The sequence below is a fragment of the Crinia signifera genome, chromosome 2 (assembly GCF_055691185.1).
Source record: "Crinia signifera chromosome 2, ASM5569118v1, whole genome shotgun sequence".
Taxonomy (NCBI): domain Eukaryota; kingdom Metazoa; phylum Chordata; class Amphibia; order Anura; family Myobatrachidae; genus Crinia; species Crinia signifera.
The window spans coordinates 265,108,819-265,130,828 of NC_139218.1; the positions used below are offsets into that span (position 1 = coordinate 265,108,819).

Genomic DNA, 22,010 nt, shown 5'->3' on the forward strand with positions numbered 1-22,010 from the left:
GATACATAGTAAAATGCGGTAAATCGGGGGAGTTTTACCGCATTTTCCCTTTAGTACATCTCGCCCTATGTAACTGAAACAGCCCCCCCTGATAACGGGACTGTTTTTCCATGAAAATACACCAGATTCACTGAACCTGTTTATTTTCATGACCAATTTTTTTTTCAGGCGACCTAATCGGATATGCCGAAAAAAAATATATCCGAGAAACATCTGGAAAAAACGTCTCCTGCTGTTTCTTCTCCACTAATTGTATTCCACTTAAATGCTAAGGATGTTTTTTGAAACACATGAGGACCAGATTTGTCTATACTAACCTATCCAGAGATGTTTGTTGGCAAATATAATTTGTGCTAATTAGTTTCACTATTTTTCTTATTGCAGGTGGAGAACCAAACAAAATTTAGACTATTGTTTCCTTATGATGTATGCTCAGAGGAAGGGTATTTATTACATTCAGGTAAGTGGTGTCTCCTTATGTATTACTAGCTAAAAGCCCATCAAAATGATGGCTTCTACAGTGTACTTTCACTTTGTGCTGTGACAGTTTTTAGCCCACAAACTCTCCACTGCAAACCAGTCTCTATGAGCTCCTACCTCTAATCTGTCTTCATTTCTCACTCCATATTCGGCAATTTTGGGGCCGGGAATGGTTTCATTTGTTTCCTGGTACTGCGATGGCTCATGTATACTATGTGTATCTAATATAGAGTGGGCAGTGCCTCAGGCAATATGTGAGTGTCACTTACTACTCGCTTTCCCATGGATAAAAGCATGTTTTATGGCAACCTCACCATTTAGGGTCATCTAAATCCTTTCTGAGTAATAAATATACAGTACCGTAGCTCCATTTCATGTAAATAAATCTGGATCAGCAGGCATCTCTGGAAGTGGAGAAAGGCCAGTATGTGGAAGATAATGTCTGACTGACTAGTTTTTTATTAATTGCATTGGTGTAAATATAAAATGTGCTGTATATGTAGTCCATAACATCCTGTATCTCTGCAGCTTGAAGATGATATTGTTGCCAAGCAAAATTATTTCAGTACAATAAAGAACTTTGCACTTCAGCTATCTTCTGAGGAGTGGATGATACTGGAATTTTCTCAGTTAGGATTCATTGGTAAGGAAACTTCCTGTTTGCAAAGGATGATGTGTACCATTCCCTAATGAGCCTGTGTATGGTTATGCCATTAATGGCCTGACTGAGTCGCGCACGCAATGCCGATGTTCATATATCTGAGCATTTTTTTGCTACGGAGTGTAACACAGAGGCGCTGATGGGAGTGACACTCACAGCATTATAAATATATTGTATGTGTGCTTTGTGTTCCTGAGAGGTAGCTATACAGATGCAATGCTCCTTCTCATGGGAGTGTCCCTAAAGTGTTTGCCCATCGAGCCACATTGGAGGCCATACTAGTGGTTACGGTATCTATAAATGATCAGTGTGGGTGTCTCAGTCCTTGCTAGAGTGGGCTATATTTCAATTTGACTAGCTCTGTAGCACATTGCCAGGGAGATCCCCAAATAATGGATGTGTGATTGCCATCACAATATAGTTACATATTTTTTCTTTATCCAGGGAAAATGTTTCAAGCGCCTGATATCACACTCATTGTTGAGTTCATTTTTATGTTCTATAAGGAGAAACCTATTGACTGGCTTCTGGATCACATATTATGGGTAAAAGTCTGTAACCCAGAAAAAGATGCAGTAAGTGATGTTAAAATTATCTGGTTTTATTTTGCCCTTTTTTATTCTTCTGTGCCTTGTTTTGTTCAATATAGTATAAAACTAAAAAAAATAACTATAAAAAAAATGATTTTAATGTACCACAATCACCAGAAGGAGCCATTCGGGATCTTGAAAATGGCAAAATCAAAAGGAGCACAATTTTGAAATAAACACCGTTAAACCTCACCAATGCAAATCCTTGATTAATTCTAAATGGAAAGTCTACCTAAAGGTGCCCATACACGTCCACTATGCGGGCGTGCATTTTTAGCTTAAATAGCATGCATCGCATTGCATGCCTTGTGCATGCGATGCGATGAAAAGCAAGTACAAAAAGATGTGCAGCACATACTTTTTGTACTGTGCCATGAGGTGCAGTGGGAGCCCGCACCTCAAAGCACAGATCGCACCGCCCACATCGGGACGTGTATGGGCACCTTTAGATAGAAAAAACCTACTCCAAGCAACCCTAACCATAACCCCATCCTGTGTGACCTACCCCCAACCTGGGTATACTTGGATCCTGAAACATCTAACCCCCTACCACACCAACTATGCTATCTAACTGTAAGCCCCCCCCCCCCCCCCTCCCATCCACCCAAAATATGAAAGCTATTCAAATAACGAACTAACTGACAGGGGCAAAATACTAATGGCCCCATATAGATCTGTCCCGCTCTTTCCTAATAACAGATATACAGTTCCTCTCCACACAATACGTGACATCAGTCTTCCATAAACAGCCTAGCATATACTAGAATGATATGCTGGATCACAATGTACTGAAATACCCAGAGCAAGAGCCAGCATAACTTGGCTTATTGCGTCAGACAATGAATACCACAGCAATCAATATAAAAACAAAAGGCAAAGGAAGACCAAGATGAATAAGACATATCCAATAATAAAATGGTGCAACGGGAGTTGGTAGTCTGGCCAAGGTTCAGCTCCATAAAGGAGCAAGAGCATAAAACCAGGTGCATCCCAGAGTGGCCAAGGAAAAGCACTAAAGCATCCATAATATAGTAAGTCCCGGGGTTGTAACATCTTGAACAAAGATATACTGTGGGGTGGGGGGGAGGGGGGGGACCCGGGGGGGGGGGGACCCAGGAGGGAACTGCGGCATCAAAACATCGATGTTTGACAAATCAGTAAGCCTTGGATTTGGGCAGAACCACTGGATAACTCAAGTCCAGGGTATAGACCGCCTCAGAGGCAACAGTAATTGTAGAATTCTAGTTTAGAGACAGATCCTCAGTATTACCTTCAGTACATTCCTCAGTTACATACCTCCCAACAGTCCCGATTTCAGCGGGACAGTCCCAATTATCAGGGCCTGTCCCGCTGTCCCTCCCGCGGCCGGCAGTGTCCTGCGGTGAGGGGGGGCTGTTGGGAGTCCCCGTGTCGGCTGCCAGGCAGCGGGGAATAAACGCTGTGTGCATGCGCACAGCGTCTATTCCCGCAGCCAGGGGGCTGGGGGCATGGCTAGAGGCTCACAGAGCCTCTGGGTCATGCCCCCATAGCGTCAAAATGAGTGGGGGAGCCGCAAGTATAGGCCACGCCCCCAGGATTAGTCCACGCCCCCAGAATTTTCGGCGCGCCGTGGGCGCGCAGCAGCTACGTCCCGCCTCCGGCACATCAAAAGTTGGGAGGTATGCAGTTAGACAAGCATGAGAAAGGGCATGCAATTGTATGGCAGCAAACTTGCTATCTTCCCCTAGTGTTTATGTTACGCCTTTTATGCAAGCTTTGAGAAAACAAATGGGTTTGTGTGGTCTACTTCTGTTTTGTCATATTTCAATACTTTCAGGACTGGTCAAATAATGATGATCATATCCCACCCCAAATTAAGTCACATATTTTGTGACTAGGTCATAGGCTTATGAATAATATCTTCTGTATTACAGGAGTGTTTTTTTTTTTTTTTAAATCATCTATATACGTAATCACTAGGAATTATCAATAGCAATAATTTTAGGCATAATCTGTAATCACAAAATGGCTGAAGATAATTCTAAGAATATCCTCTTGATGTGTTTGCAGGATTAATACATACAGTGTGCATTGTTGGTGAAAGGTTTTGGGCTAATGAGTTACTTGTATGTGTGCGTGCATGTATGTATATATTATAGAGAAATCGGAACAAAAGGTAATGTACTAACTCTTCAGGTCTCCTGGTAAATTCCATTCGAAAGTGCAAGTAAAAAACATGACATGGACTCGCACCAGAGTAATTTATATCTGCTTATCCTTGTAACTGGATCTTAAATTGGTAATACATTTTTTTTTGTTTTTGTTTTTTTAAGAAACATTGTGACAGGCAGAAATCTAATCTCCGAATTCGGTTTAGACCATCCCTTTTCCAGCATGTTGGTTTGCACTCTTCATTAGCAGGGAAAATCCAAAAGCTCACAGTAAGTAGCGGGTGTATTGATACAGATTTTATTCAGATTTTATAGTTAACCACATCGGCCGCCGACATCCTTTATCGCCAGGGCCCGCGAAACATGCAGATCATTTCTCTATATTGCCAAGCTGACCTGCATATTTGGAAGACATCAGTCATCGTTAATGACCGATAGTGAGTGTGAACAATATCGCTCAGAAGCCCCTTTCTGAGTGATATTGATCACAATATTGCCTAGTGTGTATGGGGATTTACTATTACAGGTTTGTATGAGAGTTTCCAAGAACTGTATAGGTTGTATACGCTCAAACACATTATGTAATGCTGTACTTTGATTTTGGTAAGCTCCTTTAGTATCATAATGGGTGAGTGTATACACTATTTACATTACCTCTATGTGCTGCACTATTGATGTCATAGTGAATTATTACAGCCTTCATAGGAAATCATTGTTATAATGTGGCTTTGAAGGATGTCTTACCAGATGGTTTTGTGACCAGATGGTTTTGTGACGTTGTCTAATGTCACATGGTATTTGTACATACTATAGGTGTAGTTTCAGTTTGGATAGTTAAACATGTTTGAGCATGCAAATGTTATGTAACAACTTTTCTGTATATGCATCATACATGGAATAGATTTTTAACTTCTCTTTTTTCTGTAGGATAAAGATTTCTTAAAACCATTGTTGCATAAAATTCACGTGAATCCTCCGGCTGAGGTCTCCACTTCCTTAAAAGTGTACCAAGGCCATACACTAGAAAAGACTTACTTAGGGGAGGACTTCTTCTGGGCCATTACTCCTGTAGCTGGAGACTACATCCTGTTTAAGTTTGATAAACCTGTTCATGTGGAAAGGTTCGTATTTTTCTTGATTTTGTATTTTTGAAGGTGATGTTTGTTGTTGTGCGACTACTTTTCAAGAAACATTGGTATCTGTGCAGACCACACATTGTATGAGGGGAGATTAACACAAATACATATAATTCTAAAGTTGTATGTAATATGTGTGTTGGCTGCCTAATGCTGCCCATACACTTGTTATATATTGCATGCAATCTGTCCGATAAATGGAATGATTGTATTGATTTTTAACTGACCATTCAACACAATGCGCGGATATCGAATGTCGCGTCGATAGATAGTATGTGCTACACATAATATCTATCGAATTGCAGAAGCAATCGCATGTGGTTTATAACCACATGCGATCACTCGAATGCAATCCGTGAGTGGGGAGTGGACTGGGCGCATTCGGTGGGGTTTGGGGAGAGGGGGCCGGAGGGACCGCTGGCAGGCATGGAAGAGGGTGGGCAGAGGAGAGGCTAGAAGTAGCACTAGCAAGCAGCGGGGGTCCGCGGTGTTGGCAGAGTTGTTTAAAACAATGGGCAGCCCTCTTTTTTTCTAATTGTGCCACCACGCTGACCGCTGCTGCCCGCTAGTGATACTTCTAGTGCAACGCTACTCCACCGCCCTCTACCAAGTGCAAGTTTTTCACCATGAGATGCGATCGGATTCGATGGACAACATCGCACTTCGATGTCCTATCGAATCGGATCTCATAAGTGTATGGGTAGCATTACCTTGGGATCAGCAGTGCCTTTGTGTTTCACTGACCTGCCACAGCATGGGACAGAGGCAGCCCCTCTATAAGCTCACCCACAGAGAGGATGCTCCGAAATTAGAAACTAGGTGGGGAAAAAAAACAGGGTAAATCCCTTTTGTTTGCCCTTAATAGAATTGTGCACCTATGTGTCTTCTAATGCCCAACAAACTCTTTACTGAATGCTCCAGTAAGTTAAGTAACAATGCATTACACTCTGTTCTTTAGGTGCAGGATTTAAAACACTTCTGTTTATTGTCTTTTCTTGTGGCAATTTATTTTAAACATGAATTGGTCTGAAAAACATCCCCTATGCTGGGAACATGAAAGGGCTGCATTACAGCATATCATTATGCAAAGATAAGCCAATATATTAACAGTTAAATATGTTAAAGTGTATTATGCTGTAATAATCAAATACATCTAATGTTTAGAAAAATAAAATCAAGAAAATTGATTCAAAAATAACAGGTTAATCATTCTATGAGTGGTGTCCAGCAGTACATATATGCCAATCACTGAGGCAGGATTTCTAGGCAGGATTGATCAGCAATACTTATTACAGCAGAATGCACTTTAACGTATTAAACTCTTAATACATTGGCTTATCTTTGGCATAATTATATGCTGTAATGCAGCACTTTCATGTTCCCAGCATAGAGGGTGCATACCTGTTTTTCTGTCAATAAACAGAAGTGATATGTAAAATGATACATTAGACAGTTTACACTGTTACTTGTAATACTTATTGTAACAGTTACGGTTTTTCAATAACAGACTGCAACAGTTATTTCTTATTTATGTACACAGGATTGTCTATCTTTGTATATGCACTGCAAAGAGAGCAGCATAAATCCAATTTCATGTATTTCAGTGACACTGTGTGAAATCTAACACCGCATAATGGCCCTTAATGAGACCTGATCGCAGTACAAATTTGTTCTCAAAATGGGCTAATAATTCTGCACTGCAGGTGGGGCAGATGTAACATGTGCAGAGAGAGTTAAGCTGGCCATACATCTACAGATCTATTGTCAGATTAGGCTGGTTGGAACAAAATCCTAGTAATGGATGAGAGCAAATGACAGTTGACCATTTGCTTTGAAATGATGGAAAACTGCCAAAAACTGTCATTCAGATATTACCAGGTATTTGTTCCAACCGGCCCAATCTGACAATCGATCTGTAGATGTATGGCCACCTTTAGATTTGTGTGAGTTATTTTGTTTCCGTGCAGGGTAAATACTGGCTGCATTATTTTTACACTGCAATTTAGATTCCAGTTTCAACACACACCACTCAAATTAAACTCCTCTCTGCACGTTACATCTGCCCCACCTGCAGTGCAGCATTTTTTTTGCCCATTTTGAAAACAAATTTGTACTGCGTACAGGTCTGATTAAGGGCCATTATGCAGTGTTATATTTCACACAGTGTCACTGAAATTCCATTTAGAGTATTTGTGCTTCTTCTATTATGAACACATTCAGGAGAAAACACACAATATTCACCATGAAAATGGGTCAATTATTAGGGATTTTTTCTCCCGCCAAAGTCAGTCACTTTGCACTAGGACAAGCTCGTACTGTTTTTACTATGCTAAAGTATATTAATAAACCACTCCATCCTGACATAATTTTAACTAGATCGGAGCATCTTCATAGGTTTCGTTATTTTCACCTTAAAAGTGAAACTTCAGGCCTCTTGCCAGAACAGAAGATGTTGCACATTTATTAGTCAGGTCAAGTCACAACTTTTCCACACTAGCCGATTTTTAATTTCTCAATTTCAGTTGTTTCACTCCGCCCTAATCTATATATATCCATATCTCAATCTCTTTATTGAAGTGTGAACTGCATCCTGATAGGATGAGGTGTGTCATGTGTATTCTGATAGGCTGAGATGTGTTCAGCTGAACACACCATGTGTGCCTGTAAAGCATTTATGTGTAGATTCTCCTCATTTCTACTAGTTACAGCTGCAGAATATTCTGCACTAGTTAATGTTCACATTGGTCTGTAACTTGCAAAAATCACCTGGCTTAGTTTGCCAGATATTCCTTCAGTTATTTGGTTGCTGTATTTGACTGTAATATTCTGTACTGACTCAGATTTGATCCCTACCTCTAGATTTGTCTATGACCTAGTCCTCTTAGCATTATCCTGGATCTGTTCTACTTGTTGCCAATTTTGCCAGGATTGCATTGTCCTACTTCAGCCCTGGGTTACTGCATTGTCTAGTATTTCAATTAATTAACATTAAGTCCAGGTGACTTTGCCTGGCTGAAACAGCATATTCCACATTTTAAAAAATGATTAATTGTGACATACAGTATATATACTGTTAAATAATAGCTTATGCTAAATGTTCGGGTTGGGATCTGTCATGTGGTTGTCTAAATAGGTGTGGATTATTAGATAGACTGTGTCTAAATAGACAGTCAATAGGTTGCCCACTATTGATCAACATTGACAAATTTCCTCAATGTTTTGTGCTAATGTCAACATGGACCCCAATTAGCGTAATGTGTACCCTCACATGGCTTGCTCACTTAGCACACTTTACCATCTCCAATTGTAGTCCACAAAGTATGGAAGAAGTCCCAAAAATTGTGAAGATTTGGCAATATCGACCTTTTCATGTCAACTTATTGACCATCTATACACTGTAGATCTATCAACGGAAACCATTCTAAAGACAAATAAAGGACCATTTCAAAAAATATATATTCAAAACCAAAGGAAGCTGAGAAGATTCCAAAGTGATTAATTAGTTGTTTAACAGGCCAGGAGGACATGATGACTTAAAACACATTGATCTCCGGGGTACTTGTGTAGAATCACGGCTCCCACGATGTCCATTGCATAGCAAAAAACCGCATGCGATCGCATGCAATTTTTAACAGAAATACATCTAAATGCATTGAAATTAGTATCAAACATGTTCAATCGCCCCCAAATGTCATTTTTGAGGCTGTACCACCCCCACTATCAACCCGAAGCGTGGCAAGCACAGCGAGCCCGCGAGGCTGCGGCGGTACGCGTCCTATGACCTTTTCATACCCCCACTATCCACGTCGGCGTGGAGTTGAGAATAGAAAGTGTGGCGAGCGCACACGGAGACCTTCACAGGTATTCGCGTCCCCTCGCGGGCTTCACAGGTGTCCGCGTCCGCTCGCCACGCTTCGGGCTCGGTGGCTCGCTGCGCTCGCCACACTTTCTATTCTCAACTCCACGCCGACATGGATATTGGGGGTATGAAAAAGGTCATAGGACGCGTACCGCCGCCCCTCGCGGGCTCACTGCGCTCGCCACGCTTCGGGTTCGCGTTGATAGTGGGGGTGGTACAGCCTGAAAAATGACATTTGGGGGCCATTGAACATGTTTGATACTAATTTCAATGCATTTCGATGCATTTCTGTTAAAAATCGCATGCGATCGCATGCGATTTTTTTTTTAAATGCTTAAAACCTGCAAAAATCGCATCGCATGCCACTACATATGGCATGCGATGGGAGCCATGATTCTACACAAGTACCATCTCCGGTTATTGCATTATTCCTGTTTTCACACCTACTAATTATTAGGAAGCAAGAACCCTAACATTTGATAACAGAAAATTACCTGATAAATAATGTAATCTCCCATTACTTTGCAGAAGACAAAAAGCATGTACCTTTGTCAAGTGTGCCTCACAATACAATGGCAAACCCCTTGTCTCCTGTTATGTAACTGGTACATATACTGTAGGAATCGAAAATACAAATGCAGCTCTTTTATATTGCAAGAACTTGTACTCTGTTTAATGGTCTTTTCATTTTCTCTCATGACCCAGGGACCAAAAATAGATAGTTGTTTGTATGGAAATTGTGCCAGACACTGATGCATGTATACAGAGCTGTATTGGTTACAGAAAATGTAGTGTTATTTTAATGTCCCTATTGGGATCTGTCTGTTCTAAACTGTGCTATACTGTTAAAGAGGAACTGCCGCCTACAGTCTCCCCAGTGGTCACCATTATATCCATACACAGGGCCTGATTCAGAGATGCATGGTATTACTCAGCCACAGGAAGTCTGCTGTGCAGTACTGTACAACTGATATGCTAATACTGCAGGAGGAAAAAGTCACAGAGCAGAGAGCTGCATCCAAAGACATTGCATCACATCACTATCAGTCGCAATGTTCCCAGACCTAGGCCATCTGAGCAAGCAGTAGCTTACTTAGACTAGGTGTTGGAACTCCCCTGCCGTGACCAGGATATCTGTTCCTGAAGACGCAGACCCTGGCACACCTGAAAATGTCAGTCATGTTTCAGCCTGGGTCTCTCACAGGTACACGACAACACACAGTACCATTTTGGACATTACCCAGATAACCATTTCACAAAATACTGATCTTAACAGGTTTATTTTCCCAAGGTAGTTTCTAAGCTACAATGTCTATAAAAATAAAATAAAAAACCCACCCACAATAGGGTGTGGTATAGAAGATTTACAGTAATAATAGTCATTAGATCACTTCTATATGGTTGACAGGGTTAAAAGGTAGGCAGAAGAAAAGACATTGGAAAGTGTCAACCCACATAATACAACTACACAAGGTTTTTTGGGGTGTCATTTTCTGTATTTCATATTGTGACCACACAATTATTGCAAACTTAATCCACTGGGGCTTGGTTTTGGGCAAAGTTATTATTCCCAATTGCAAAAAATTTAAAATGATGTGGATAAACTTTCAAAAACGCGTGTCGACCTTTGGTACCTTAAACACGGTCTACTTTTTACCTGTTGACACACTGAGCCAGTCGACTACATTCCATAAGGTGTTGACCTATTGGCTATCTATATATACATTGGAAACCCACACCATTTTCTACAGTATGTGTGCTGCCACAATTTTGCCTTTTAGCTACCATTAGCAATCATGCTTAATTGTTTCTTTGATTGTAGGTATCTGTTTCGCAGTGGCAACCCTGAACACCCTGGGGACCTGTTAATGAACACAACTGTGGAGGTTCTATCTTACCAGGTATGGCAACTGAGGGCATGTAAAAATTGTAGCTGTATACTACATAACTGATGTTCAATCTAGAACTAGTGCTCATAGATTTATTACTGAGAGGCTGTTTGGGCGTTTATTATGTTTTTTTTTATTTTTAGAATCTATGTATATTTCATACACTCTCTACCCTTTATTCATGTGTGACATTCCAGGAGAACCCAGATACTCCTCTCATCCTACATTCACTTTTAGCAGCATCCAGACACATTCCTCCACCCAAATAACTAACACCCCAGCACACAAACTCTACCTGGTGATAATCAGGTCTTCTATTCAGTTAAGTAGTGCCCTATAATGGGACATTAAATTCATGTTATGAACCTTAATAGTAACATAGTAACTAAGGTTGAAAAAAGATGTTGGTACATCGAGTTCAACCGATTTGACTTGATTCGCTGCACATTCGCCACTGCTCGCTCTGTTCCGGAGCCTCGCCGGCTCCGGTATTCAACGAGTCAGGGGCTCGCTGCCCCTGACCGGCGAATTTGAGCTCCTGCGGCGGATGCCGCAGGGAGCCTGAGGACGGTGGCAGGCAGGGAGATGGAAGTCTCCCTGCCTGCCCCAGAACGTTTGTGGGGGGGAGGTGGGCTCCCCGGGTGCCAGGCAGCACAGGCTGCCCCCCGGGGGTGCCAGCAGGGGACTGGGTATATTCACTACACCCGATCATGAATATGTAATGATCGGGTGAAGTGAATATATGAATATCTAATGAGTGGCTCGGCTCCGGCCCCCTGCTGGCTGGTCTGTGTAAAAAAAAAAAAAATTTTTTTTTTTTCAAATTAAATATATATTCATGTGCTTACAGCACATGAATAAAAATAGCATGCCCCTCCTCAGAATAAAATTCCAGATTTTTTGACACCAATTGTAAAACACAAAACACTTTATTTTAAAAGTTCACCTTCCACTTCACCATAAAAAGATAGCGATTGCTACTCGGTGAATCATGGCGAAAAAAACCTTGAAATGCATTCGCCATCTGGTCATTGAATAGGGTGATTCACCGTTTTAGTCAGAAATTCGCCTTACAGCACAAAATCGCCATAAAAACCTGGCGAATCAGCCTCATTGAATACCGCCCAATGAGTTCCAGAATTGTACTGCTCTAATGGTGAAGAATCCTCTTCTTAATTCAGTACATCATTTATTTTCCTCGAGCCTCAGCACATGCCCGCGTGTCCGAAGTATAGGCCTGCTAGTGAACAAATCATGTCCCAGTTCCATATGATTCCCTATCCTGTATTTAAACATGCTGATCATATCTCCTCTCAACCTCCATTTCTCCAATGAAAACACCTGGTTAACATATCTTAACCATTTTTTTTAAACCAATATTTTTTTAGAATTAGTGATTTAAGACCTTTCACTAGCTAAGATGACCTTCTCTGTACCTATTAATTTATGTCCTTTTTAAGGTTCGGTGCCCAGATCTGAACACAGTATTCCAAGTGTGGTGTTCAAGGCATTCCTTGAATCCATTCCCCTTTTAATGCATTATTCAAAGAGGGAAGGGGGAGAAGGGGGATGTGAGTGTTTTGTCCGCACTGGTCAGTGGTTATGAACCACTGTTGTCCTAGATAAGAGATTATTATCTGTCTGTAAGAAAACTGGTGTTTAATCCTGAATTGGATATATCGGTCCTAGACATTCATCCAATTTTGAATTTTGATGTGTCTGTTATTGGACCACCAGTGGTGCCCCCTGAGTATGAGCCGTATTGATGTGAACACAGATTCCAAGGGAGGAAAGAAGAGGAAAGATATACTCTTGGTGGGGGCACTCTTATCTTGTAGACAGAGGTTGAACTGTTATTGCTCGGTTAAAATATAGCTTTTATTTTCATTATTTTAAAATTATGACCCATGATTTTATATTCCTACTCCTTACAGCGCTGTGCAAAAATAATGGTATTGGGTGTATGTCAGACTCTAATTGTCTGATAGCTGTGGAAAGAGAGATAAATTTCATGCATTTGACACTATTGTGATCCTCATACATCCCATAATTTCCTACCACTGTGTTGGTAATGGTTAGGGAGTGATAATCATTGGTCACTTTATGGGGATCGCATGAAATAAATGAAAAAATTGAAAAAAATAGAAAAAATGATGACACAAGTGTCGACACAAAATTGTATTTACAAGTCAAAATAAATGCTCTTTCCTTGACAGGTATGACCACGATAAAGCCGGTGGATATCAATGTATTACCCGGTCTCCCAGCCCTCCTACAGAAAAAATAGCTCATATACTGTGTACTTAATAAGCAGGTATGATCTGTTATTATAGTGAAAAGGGTTCCGCTGGACGTATCCAGCGGTTACCTTGCTACCGGAGATCGCTGTTAGGAGCTGGGAGCCACGAGTAGCCGCCGGGCTGGTCCGTCCCCGTCTGTCAACTGTGCGCCGGTCACGTGAGTGCACCACGTGATCGGCAGTCCCGACGTACGTTTCGCTGGGCGCTTGTTCACGGGAGGTGTGAACAAGCGCCCAGCGAAACGTACGTCGGGACTGCCGATCACGTGGTGCACTCACGTGACCGGCGCACAGCTGACAGACGGGGACGGACCAGCCCGGCGGCTACTCGTGGCTCCCAGCTCCTAACAGCGATCTCCGGTAGCAAGGTAACCGCTGGATACGTCCAGCGGAACCCTTTTCACTATAATAACAGATCATACCTGCTTATTAAGTACACAGTATATGAGCTATTTTTTCTGTAGGAGGGCTGGGAGACCGGGTAATACATTGATATCCACCGGCTTTATCGTGGTCATACCTGTCAAGGAAAGAGCATTTATTTTGACTTGTAAATACAATTTTGTGTTGACACATGTGTCATCATTTTTTCTATTTTTTTCAATTTTTTCATTTATTTCATGCGATCCCCATAAAGTGACCAATGATTATCACTCCCTAACCATTACCAACACAGTGGTAGGAAATTATGGGATGTATGAGGATCACAATAGTGTCAAATGCATGAAATTTATCTCTGTTTCCACAGCTGTCAGACAATTAGAGTCTGACATACACCCAATACCATTATTTTTGCACAGCGCTGTAAGGAGTAGGAATATAAAATCATGGGTCATAATTTTAAAATAATGAAAATAAAAGCTATATTTTAACCGAGCAATAACAGTTCAACCTCTGTCTACAAGATAAGAGTGCCCCCACCAAGAGTATATCTTTCCTCTTCTTTCCTCCCTTGGAATCTGTGTTCACACCCTTTTAATGCATGCCAGTATCATGTTTGCTTTTGCTGCTGCACTTGAGCAGTGTGCACTATTACCCAATTTTTCATCTATGATGACCCCCAAGTCTTTCTTTAAAGCAGAATTCCCTATAATAACTCAATTTAGCCTATAAGTAGCTTGTTCATTTTTGTTCTCATAATGAATTACTTTACATTTATCAAATTATTAATTTAAACTGCATTTTCCACTTTCCAAGTTAATTTCCTTACTCAATTTTGTGTCATCTGCAAATATTGCTCAATCTGTTTAGTATAGTGCAGGCATGTCCACGCCGGGTAAACGTTCCAGCTCTGCCTGGTGGTATCTCATGTTCCCGGGGGGCTAGTGACGCGGGGCCGGGCTCGTTGGAAAGCCCTGGCCCTCAGCTACAAAATGGGCCTATTTGGAGAGTGGGCCTGGAGCTGTAGCTCCATCAGGCCCATTGTTAATCCGGCCCTGGCCCCATAGTAGATGCACTCCATGCACCTAAGATAGCTAAGCTCTTGCCTTCAGTCTATTTGAGGTTTTTATGTTTGCTTTAGTTATGGTGCTGTTATTAGGAGTCTTTAGTTGTTTTTCTGGGGTTCGGAGATTTCTATGCACGGCTTTAACCTGTTGAGTTCCAAGTGAATTTTGTCAAAATTTGTGTGAAATTGCCAAACATTTTCAACATAATGACCTGTAGTGTTTCTTTAATAGGAAATATAATAGGATGTGAGATTCAGAAAATGAGAGATTTGGTAAGAAATCTCCAGGTTTTTTAAAGCTGCGATCATTTACACTGCAAAATCTGCTTACCAAATCTCTCACTTTCTGAATCTCTCACCCTATTAAATTTCACCCATAATATTTTTTTACATAACATTTTTTTATTTGAATTTATATAACAAACGAGAGCGATGCTGGCATTATTAGCCAATATTTTGCCCATCTCTCACAGATGTTGGCACTCAAAGGGTTAAGTGCACACCATCTCATGGAAGAGGGAGTATACCCTAATTAAAAGAAGCTGTGACTCATAACTAGCCAGGAATTAAAGCCGAGTATAGAACATGGGACACAATCACATGCTACTGTTTGGGATTGCAAAGTCCAGGAGAGCTATGACTAATTAGTACATGATCTGACCATAATTTATCACAGTATAGATTTGGACATCTCTTTCCTGGTAGATAAATATATGCAACATCATTTGTCTGATGTTTTTTATGAATTGACTATTAAATAATATTACCACCAGCAGGGGGAAAGATAGTTTAATATAGAACCCGAGACAGATAATCTGGAAATCCAGATATCATGATTGAATGGAAATTACCGGTACTTATGTAATATCTGGGCTCCTGTTTTTCTTATGTGACCGCGTCCCCTCGCGGGGCTCGCTGCGTTTGCCACGCTTCGGGCACGGTGGCTCGCTGCGCTCGCCACACTATATAAAATCAACTTCATGCGTAGTTGGATAGTAGGGGTATGAAAAAATGGGGTGCATTTAACATGGGAGCCCAGATAATACATAAGTACCAAATTACCTATTAAAAAATAAATCCTGGAAACTGCTAGAGGGAATACAAATATATAAACAAATGTTTAATAATAATCTTCAATTTTCACTGAAGTGCGAAGAGTCACTGTGTAGTATTGTGTAGGACTCCTATCTAGCCCGGGGAAGTGCAGCAACTCTGTGGCATCGGTTGAGAGCATCGGTTGGCATCGGAAGAGAGGGTGACCCATGCCTTGCTGATTCCCAAAGCTCTCTATTTGTAGGTGCAGGATCTTGTCTGGTGAACGCGGTGGCCACACCATTTGTTAGAGTGCTCCTTGAACCAATTCTGGACAACTTAGGACAGATGACATGGTGCATCCTGCACATAAAGGACTGCAAATGGTCACCAAGCATCACAACATAGTGGTTGCCAGTCAATGAAGTGTTCAAGCAAACCTAACCTGTGCCACATAAACACACCCCGCACCATTATGGAAGTACCAACAGTCTGCATGGTGTCTTATTGACAACTGCTTCCATTGCCTCATGTGGTCTGTAGCACACAGAACCCTACCATTAGACCGATAAAACTGTAAATGTGACTCATCAGGCAATACCACGTATTGCTGATGCTCCAGAGTTCTGTTAGCAATGTCACAAGCATGCGTGGGTCTTCTGCTTCCATATCACATGGAAACTAAAGAACGCTGCACTAACTGCTGGATAGGTGTCTATGTACCTCTTGCATTGAATGTGCATGTCATTTAAGCCAGGGTCTCTTGTCTGTTACCATGAACAGTTCTGTATAGACAATACTGGTAAAGATCATAACCCTTGGTGAATTTGTCAAAATAGTTGTAAAAATTGCGAAGCAAACATTTTTTTATTCATCATAATGACCTGTAATGTTTTACCTTTTATAAAGGAAATATAATCTTTTTTTACTCAACATTTTTGAATCTATATAACAAATGTGAGCGACGCTGGCATTTTTAGTGTTATTTTGCACATCTTACAAAGATGTTGGCACTGAAAGGGTTAAACACATGTGGTGTCAATACCTTCCATAAGGTTTGCAGAGTACACACTGTTGAATGTCCTTTGGGGCACGCGATCATGCCTCATTCAACCTCTGATAATTCACGTTGCCATGAGCAGCCCACCCAGTGTTTGAAAAGACTCAAGATGGCCGAGTACAACTGATGCCGATCGAGCCATTTACATAACGTCATAGTATGGTGGTGGCACCTTAACTTTACATACTGCTATCCCTGGACTTTTGGCACTTCATTGTTTGTCTGCTAATTAAACTTTATTTTTATTTTTTATTATATTTTTAGCTGTCACTTGGCAATTCCTTGAGTCGCTGCCAGTCAGTGAGCTCCGATTAGCTAACAGCTAGCTCTAAATTCATATTACTGCAGTGGCTTTGTTCCTCTGTGACAGACTGCCTTTATGTACCTGGCCTCGCCCCAATTCACAGTGCTGCCACCCGGGTTCCCTCTCAATAGTAAGCTACGGTGGGGAGCTGAAAGTGTGGCAAAGGCAAGTGTGTGTGTTTGGCTGGCTATGTGGTAGTGTTTGGTCATCCCGGGGGGACAGAGAAGTCAAAACAGCAAATATTGAAAACTATTTAAAAAGAAAATAAAGCAATAAAGTTAAGAAGCAATACAAATCTCTCGGCAAACAATCTGTTCCTAGAAGTAATGCAGCACCTTCACCATCTGTTATGAACTCATGCCAAAGGGACAATTTAACTTACAGGGGACGTAGAGTTAAAGGATTATGGTATGTGCAGGGTCCCCGTTTGAAATGCATAGTGAATGCTATGTATTATTTTGTGGAGTGGAGGAAGAAGGGGGCTTTTCTAATTTTGCACTATTGCCTCTCTATTAGCAATGAGTAACTCATCCTCCGGGTATATATGGAAGAGAGCCAGGGAAGGGAATTCAGATAAACCAAATTGTAAAACTTTAATGGCTAAACACCCCTCCTCCCCTTCGCTGGCGAATTATAGGCCAAGCCCAAAAGATATGGTAAATATCCCCTACCTGCAAGCAGTTTCTCCGGCAAAACTTTGATTGCAATTGACACATTTTGTGAAGTTTGGCAGCTCTCTAGTTCTTTTGAAAGTATTAGATTTGTAAAAGTGTGACTACTTTTTGTGAGTATAATTTTTTTTTCTTTAATATATTGTGGTGTTACTTTTTTACTTCTTTTAGAAAGACCTCTTGGATTTTAGGAAGATTACCAAAGACAAACATCTGTCAGATGGATTCTTCAGAATAGGTGAGATTACACAAGTTTGTACTGACATACTGTTACTTTATTACAAGTTACAGTTCCTACGATAAGCTTTTTTTGGAACAAAGGATGCAGTGTAATCCATGGAACATCTGAATACATCTACATACCAATAACATGTCAGATGCCAAGATAGTATCTTGGTCATGACTATTGAACAGGTGTCATCTGCATATTAGAGAGTTTAAACTCGTCATAGTCTAGACATAGATACAAATACAGGATACAGAACAAACTAATCACACAAAGAAATATTCCTTCTGCAATTCCAGACCAAGAGATAGAAGTAAATTGTTCTCTCTTTAAATCAGGCATGTCCAACTTTGGCCCTCCAGATGTTGTGAAACTAAACATTCCAGCATGCTTTGCCACAGTTTTGCTATTAGAGAATGCTAAAACTATCGCAAAGCATGCTGGGATGTGTAGTTTCAAAACATCTGGAGGGCCAACGTTGGACATCATGTATGATCCGGAGATGTGGGACTTCGTTCTTTATGGAGCCCCGTCCCGGATCGCCATCTTCTGGCGATGTGGGTCTCCTGCTTCATAGTCAGTGCCGCTTGCTGGTCACCTTTGAATTGAAACTGCGCATGCGCCGGGTACACCGCATCCCCGGCAAACATTACCCGGCGCATGACCAGTTTTAATCTGAAGCCGCCGGAGACCAGCAAGCGGCGCCTAACATGGAAAACTGCGCATGCGCCGGGTACGTATTGCGAGAAAAAGTATCCGGCGCATTCGCAGATTACACAGTCGGACGGGAGCGCAGGATACGTTATGGGAGGCAGTGTATCGCCGGCAGCATGGGATAACGCACTCCCATAACAAAGGCCACACTGTTGTTACATTTGGGTGAAATGCAGGGGAGCTTCTCCACGATACAGTGGTGAAGCGAACCCGCGCCCATAACGAACCTTGTGGCCACATTAATAAATCTACCCCAGAGGGAGTAGGGGAGGAGAAGCAGAAGGTAAGAGCAAAGTGATAGTGAAAAAGCCCTTCTCCTGCACAGTGCTTCTGTCCTCAAGGACCACCAAGATGTCACATTTTCCTGATCATCCAGCAGGTGCACAGGTGTACTCATTATGCACTGACACATTTCAAAAGATCCAAAGATGGAGCTAATTATTTTACTTGTGAGTTTGGGAACCACTGGTCTAACAAAATAAGAGCTGTTGATCAACTGCAGTATTAAACACTATATACCAAGCAATTAATGATTATAGGACTTAAGAGCTAAAAGCTGTAAAAACAAAACAAACAAATAGCAGACCAGCAGTTTTCTGGTGGTTGTCCACTTGGAGCGTGCAGCAGTACAGGCAGGTGACTAATCCTGTCTGATGACTTGAAGGTGCAGCAAATTCAGATGAAAGCCTATCAGTGCTCCTTATACGGAGAGCTGTTAAGGCTGTTTGTCTGTATCTGCGCAGAATTTGAACTGTTACCTAAAATTTTAAGTTTCTAAATACAGAATCCTTTTTAAAAGATGATGATCCCAACAGTTCTCTCCTGATGATGGCACTTTGTGAAAACATGTATCCCTAGTTGCCACTTTGATTCCCTGTCCACTTCCATGAGGTGACGGGGGGAATTTCTGTTCTAGGTGCAATTACTGGAACAGTAAAATAACAGGGCAGGCTAGACCATGATTACCAAAGTGTTGGCCTTCTCCATACCCCTGCTCATCTGGTGCCACAAAGTGTTATATTTTCTAAGTTGGTACCACATGACAATGGCCAGTTCATGTTTGGTAAGGGGCACACCTTTCTGCCATGTGAGAAATGCCCACAGTTAACCCTTACATGCTTTTGTGGTGACAAGTCCAGCAGTTCCTAGATAACAATGTTGAGGTAAAGTAGGGAGGTTGAAGATACAGCTGACAGGTTGTGCCCATAGCTACCTGAATATATGGGGTATCGCATGTGGATGAGCTAATTTAGGATATAGTATTCATTTGTAAGCATAAGTATGCTCCGTCATATAGCCAATATAGCTCAGGATCCATATGCAAACCGTGCTTGCATTAAACGATGTCTCAGCCCTTCTAGGTTTTCCTTTATAGCTACACAGTACTAATCAGAGCGGGATAAATAACCTATTAGCCCTTCCTAGTGGTAAGGGAAAGAGAGGGAAGACCGAGAATAGGCTATAGATTGCAGTTGCAATGTAGTTCTGTAGACATTTCATAAATAAAGCCCATTTCTCTTGAAGGTACATTTGAAAATGGCATTGCCGAAGGACCAGTAGACCCCAGTCTAAATCCTATTTCAGCATTCCGACTCTCCGTCTTACAGAAGTCAGCGGTTTGGATCATTCTTAATGAGGTTTGTACTAAGACAACTGTAGCAGATTTCCTTGGTTCCATTGGCATGTGTGTAATCTATTTGTCTATTTTTTTTTTTAGATTCACATTAAAAAGATTCAAACAGAGTGAAAAAAAGAATTGAAGAAGTGTCATATGTGGACTGCCACCCCTTGTATCATCACTGCCTGTTACACACGTGCATGTATAGCCATGTATACAATGCTTTCCCTACCTCTGTGAAACCTACTGTAGCTAAACTATTGTATGTATTCATTTACTGCCAAGCCTAAACACCACACCTTTGTACAGATCTGGCACAATGTCTAGTGTTATAAGAGGACAATTTTTGTCATGTACATTCCATAAAAAACACCTTCCACGTATGCAATGAACAACAAATGCAGACCTAACCCAGTGTAATTGGAGGCCTTTGTGTTCCTCACACTGTAAGTGGGATCCCTGTTGTATTAGTCTCACACACATAGACCCTTTAGGCAAGGGACATATCACACCTAAATACAATGTGTGCGGGATGTAATTAAAAAGAAATCTATTTTTTTTTTTACGAATGTGTGTATTTTGTAGATAATCAAGAAAATATATAAAGATAAATTATATCTATAAATATATACTTGCATCAGCTAAAATGTATAATTTAAGAGAACATTTTTGTGGTACTATATGGTTTAATTACAGATTTCATATGCTTTCTGTTGTCACATTTTTCTGTATGTATGAAATGAGCATTGGTCACATATAAGGGAAAACATGGTGCCTGTAACTCGTATATAATCACCCTTTTAATGCCATTTGTTTTGCCTAGTGTTTGCCCTAGCACCCAGTCAGGTGGGAATATTTCAATTTTGAAGGACAACATTTTATACATGTATCACTACAATTATAGTATATATATATAACCATACATCACATCTGTCATTTTTCCCGACAGTCACCCACTGATATGGTGCAGGGTTCTGGTACTTATTATAATGCTGGCCACACATCAGACCAACTTTTCTCCAACCATCCAACTAGTTGGTTGGATGGAATAAAAACCTGGTAATGGATTGGAGCAAATGTCATTTGTTTCCCAAATCGGAAAATGGACAACAACTGTCACTCAGACAATGTACCGTAGTTGGACCTATTTTATTTAAACCATTTCGCTGAGTGTTTTTGTCCATTCTCCTGAGTTTGTGAGCAAATTGCTTAATGGCATTTTCCCCCATACAGTACCAGATTTTCAGTCCAACCAACCAACTAGTTGGTTAGTTGGAGGAAAGTTGGTCTGATGTGTGGCCGCCATAAGATGTGTCCTTTATTGTGACAAGCCTATATATTTACAGCATGAACAGGTAATCCAGATGACACTTTGAAGGGTAAATAATACTATACATTGGCATTTATTAAATGCCATGTGGATCTTCTCTGTATTCCTTGCAGTCACTCAGGCAAAGTGTCTGGACTGCCATGACACAATCTCCTAGGTAAATGCTCTGCACCGATTGGTGAATTCTTGCACAGGTGCATGACCAAAAACTGACAGCAGCTTTGCGCTGATAGATGCTGGTGAAGGAATACAATCAGTGGGCACCAAAAGGTCAACATAGGCAAAAGGTGACATGGCAGTGGTTGTCACAAAGTCGACATGAACGTTTCACTTTTTTTTTTTTTTTATGTTTTGTATACTTGTTACACATGGACGCTGGAGACAGTAGTCGTCAAAGCGATAAACCTGGCCCTAAGTATAGCGAGTGAAGCAGTACACTGATTGGGGGTCTACATGCTTAGATGTCAACATTAACACCCAAAAAAACTTTTCCATGTTTACCTTTTGTCAGTGTTGACCTATTGACTGTCTATGTCAGTGGTAG

The 22,010-nt window shown here is 41.1% G+C and overlaps 1 protein-coding gene across 1 annotated transcript in view; it reads left to right on the plus strand.

Moving 5' to 3' along the window:
- The window catches only part of MGAT4A (alpha-1,3-mannosyl-glycoprotein 4-beta-N-acetylglucosaminyltransferase A), an 83,188-nt gene extending 62,487 nt beyond the window's left edge, over window positions 1–20,701 (plus strand). Inside the window, exons 8-16 of the mRNA XM_083168530.1 lie at window positions 385–460; window positions 1,009–1,123; window positions 1,586–1,716; window positions 4,044–4,151; window positions 4,809–5,002; window positions 10,699–10,777; window positions 17,750–17,816; window positions 20,043–20,155; window positions 20,236–20,701. Of these exons, the coding sequence (XP_083024656.1) occupies window positions 385–460; window positions 1,009–1,123; window positions 1,586–1,716; window positions 4,044–4,151; window positions 4,809–5,002; window positions 10,699–10,777; window positions 17,750–17,816; window positions 20,043–20,155; window positions 20,236–20,265 (913 nt within the window). The 3' untranslated portion in view covers window positions 20,266–20,701. The remainder of the gene's footprint in view (window positions 1–384; window positions 461–1,008; window positions 1,124–1,585; window positions 1,717–4,043; window positions 4,152–4,808; window positions 5,003–10,698; window positions 10,778–17,749; window positions 17,817–20,042; window positions 20,156–20,235) is intronic.
- Window positions 20,702–22,010: the final 1,309 nt, after the last annotated feature.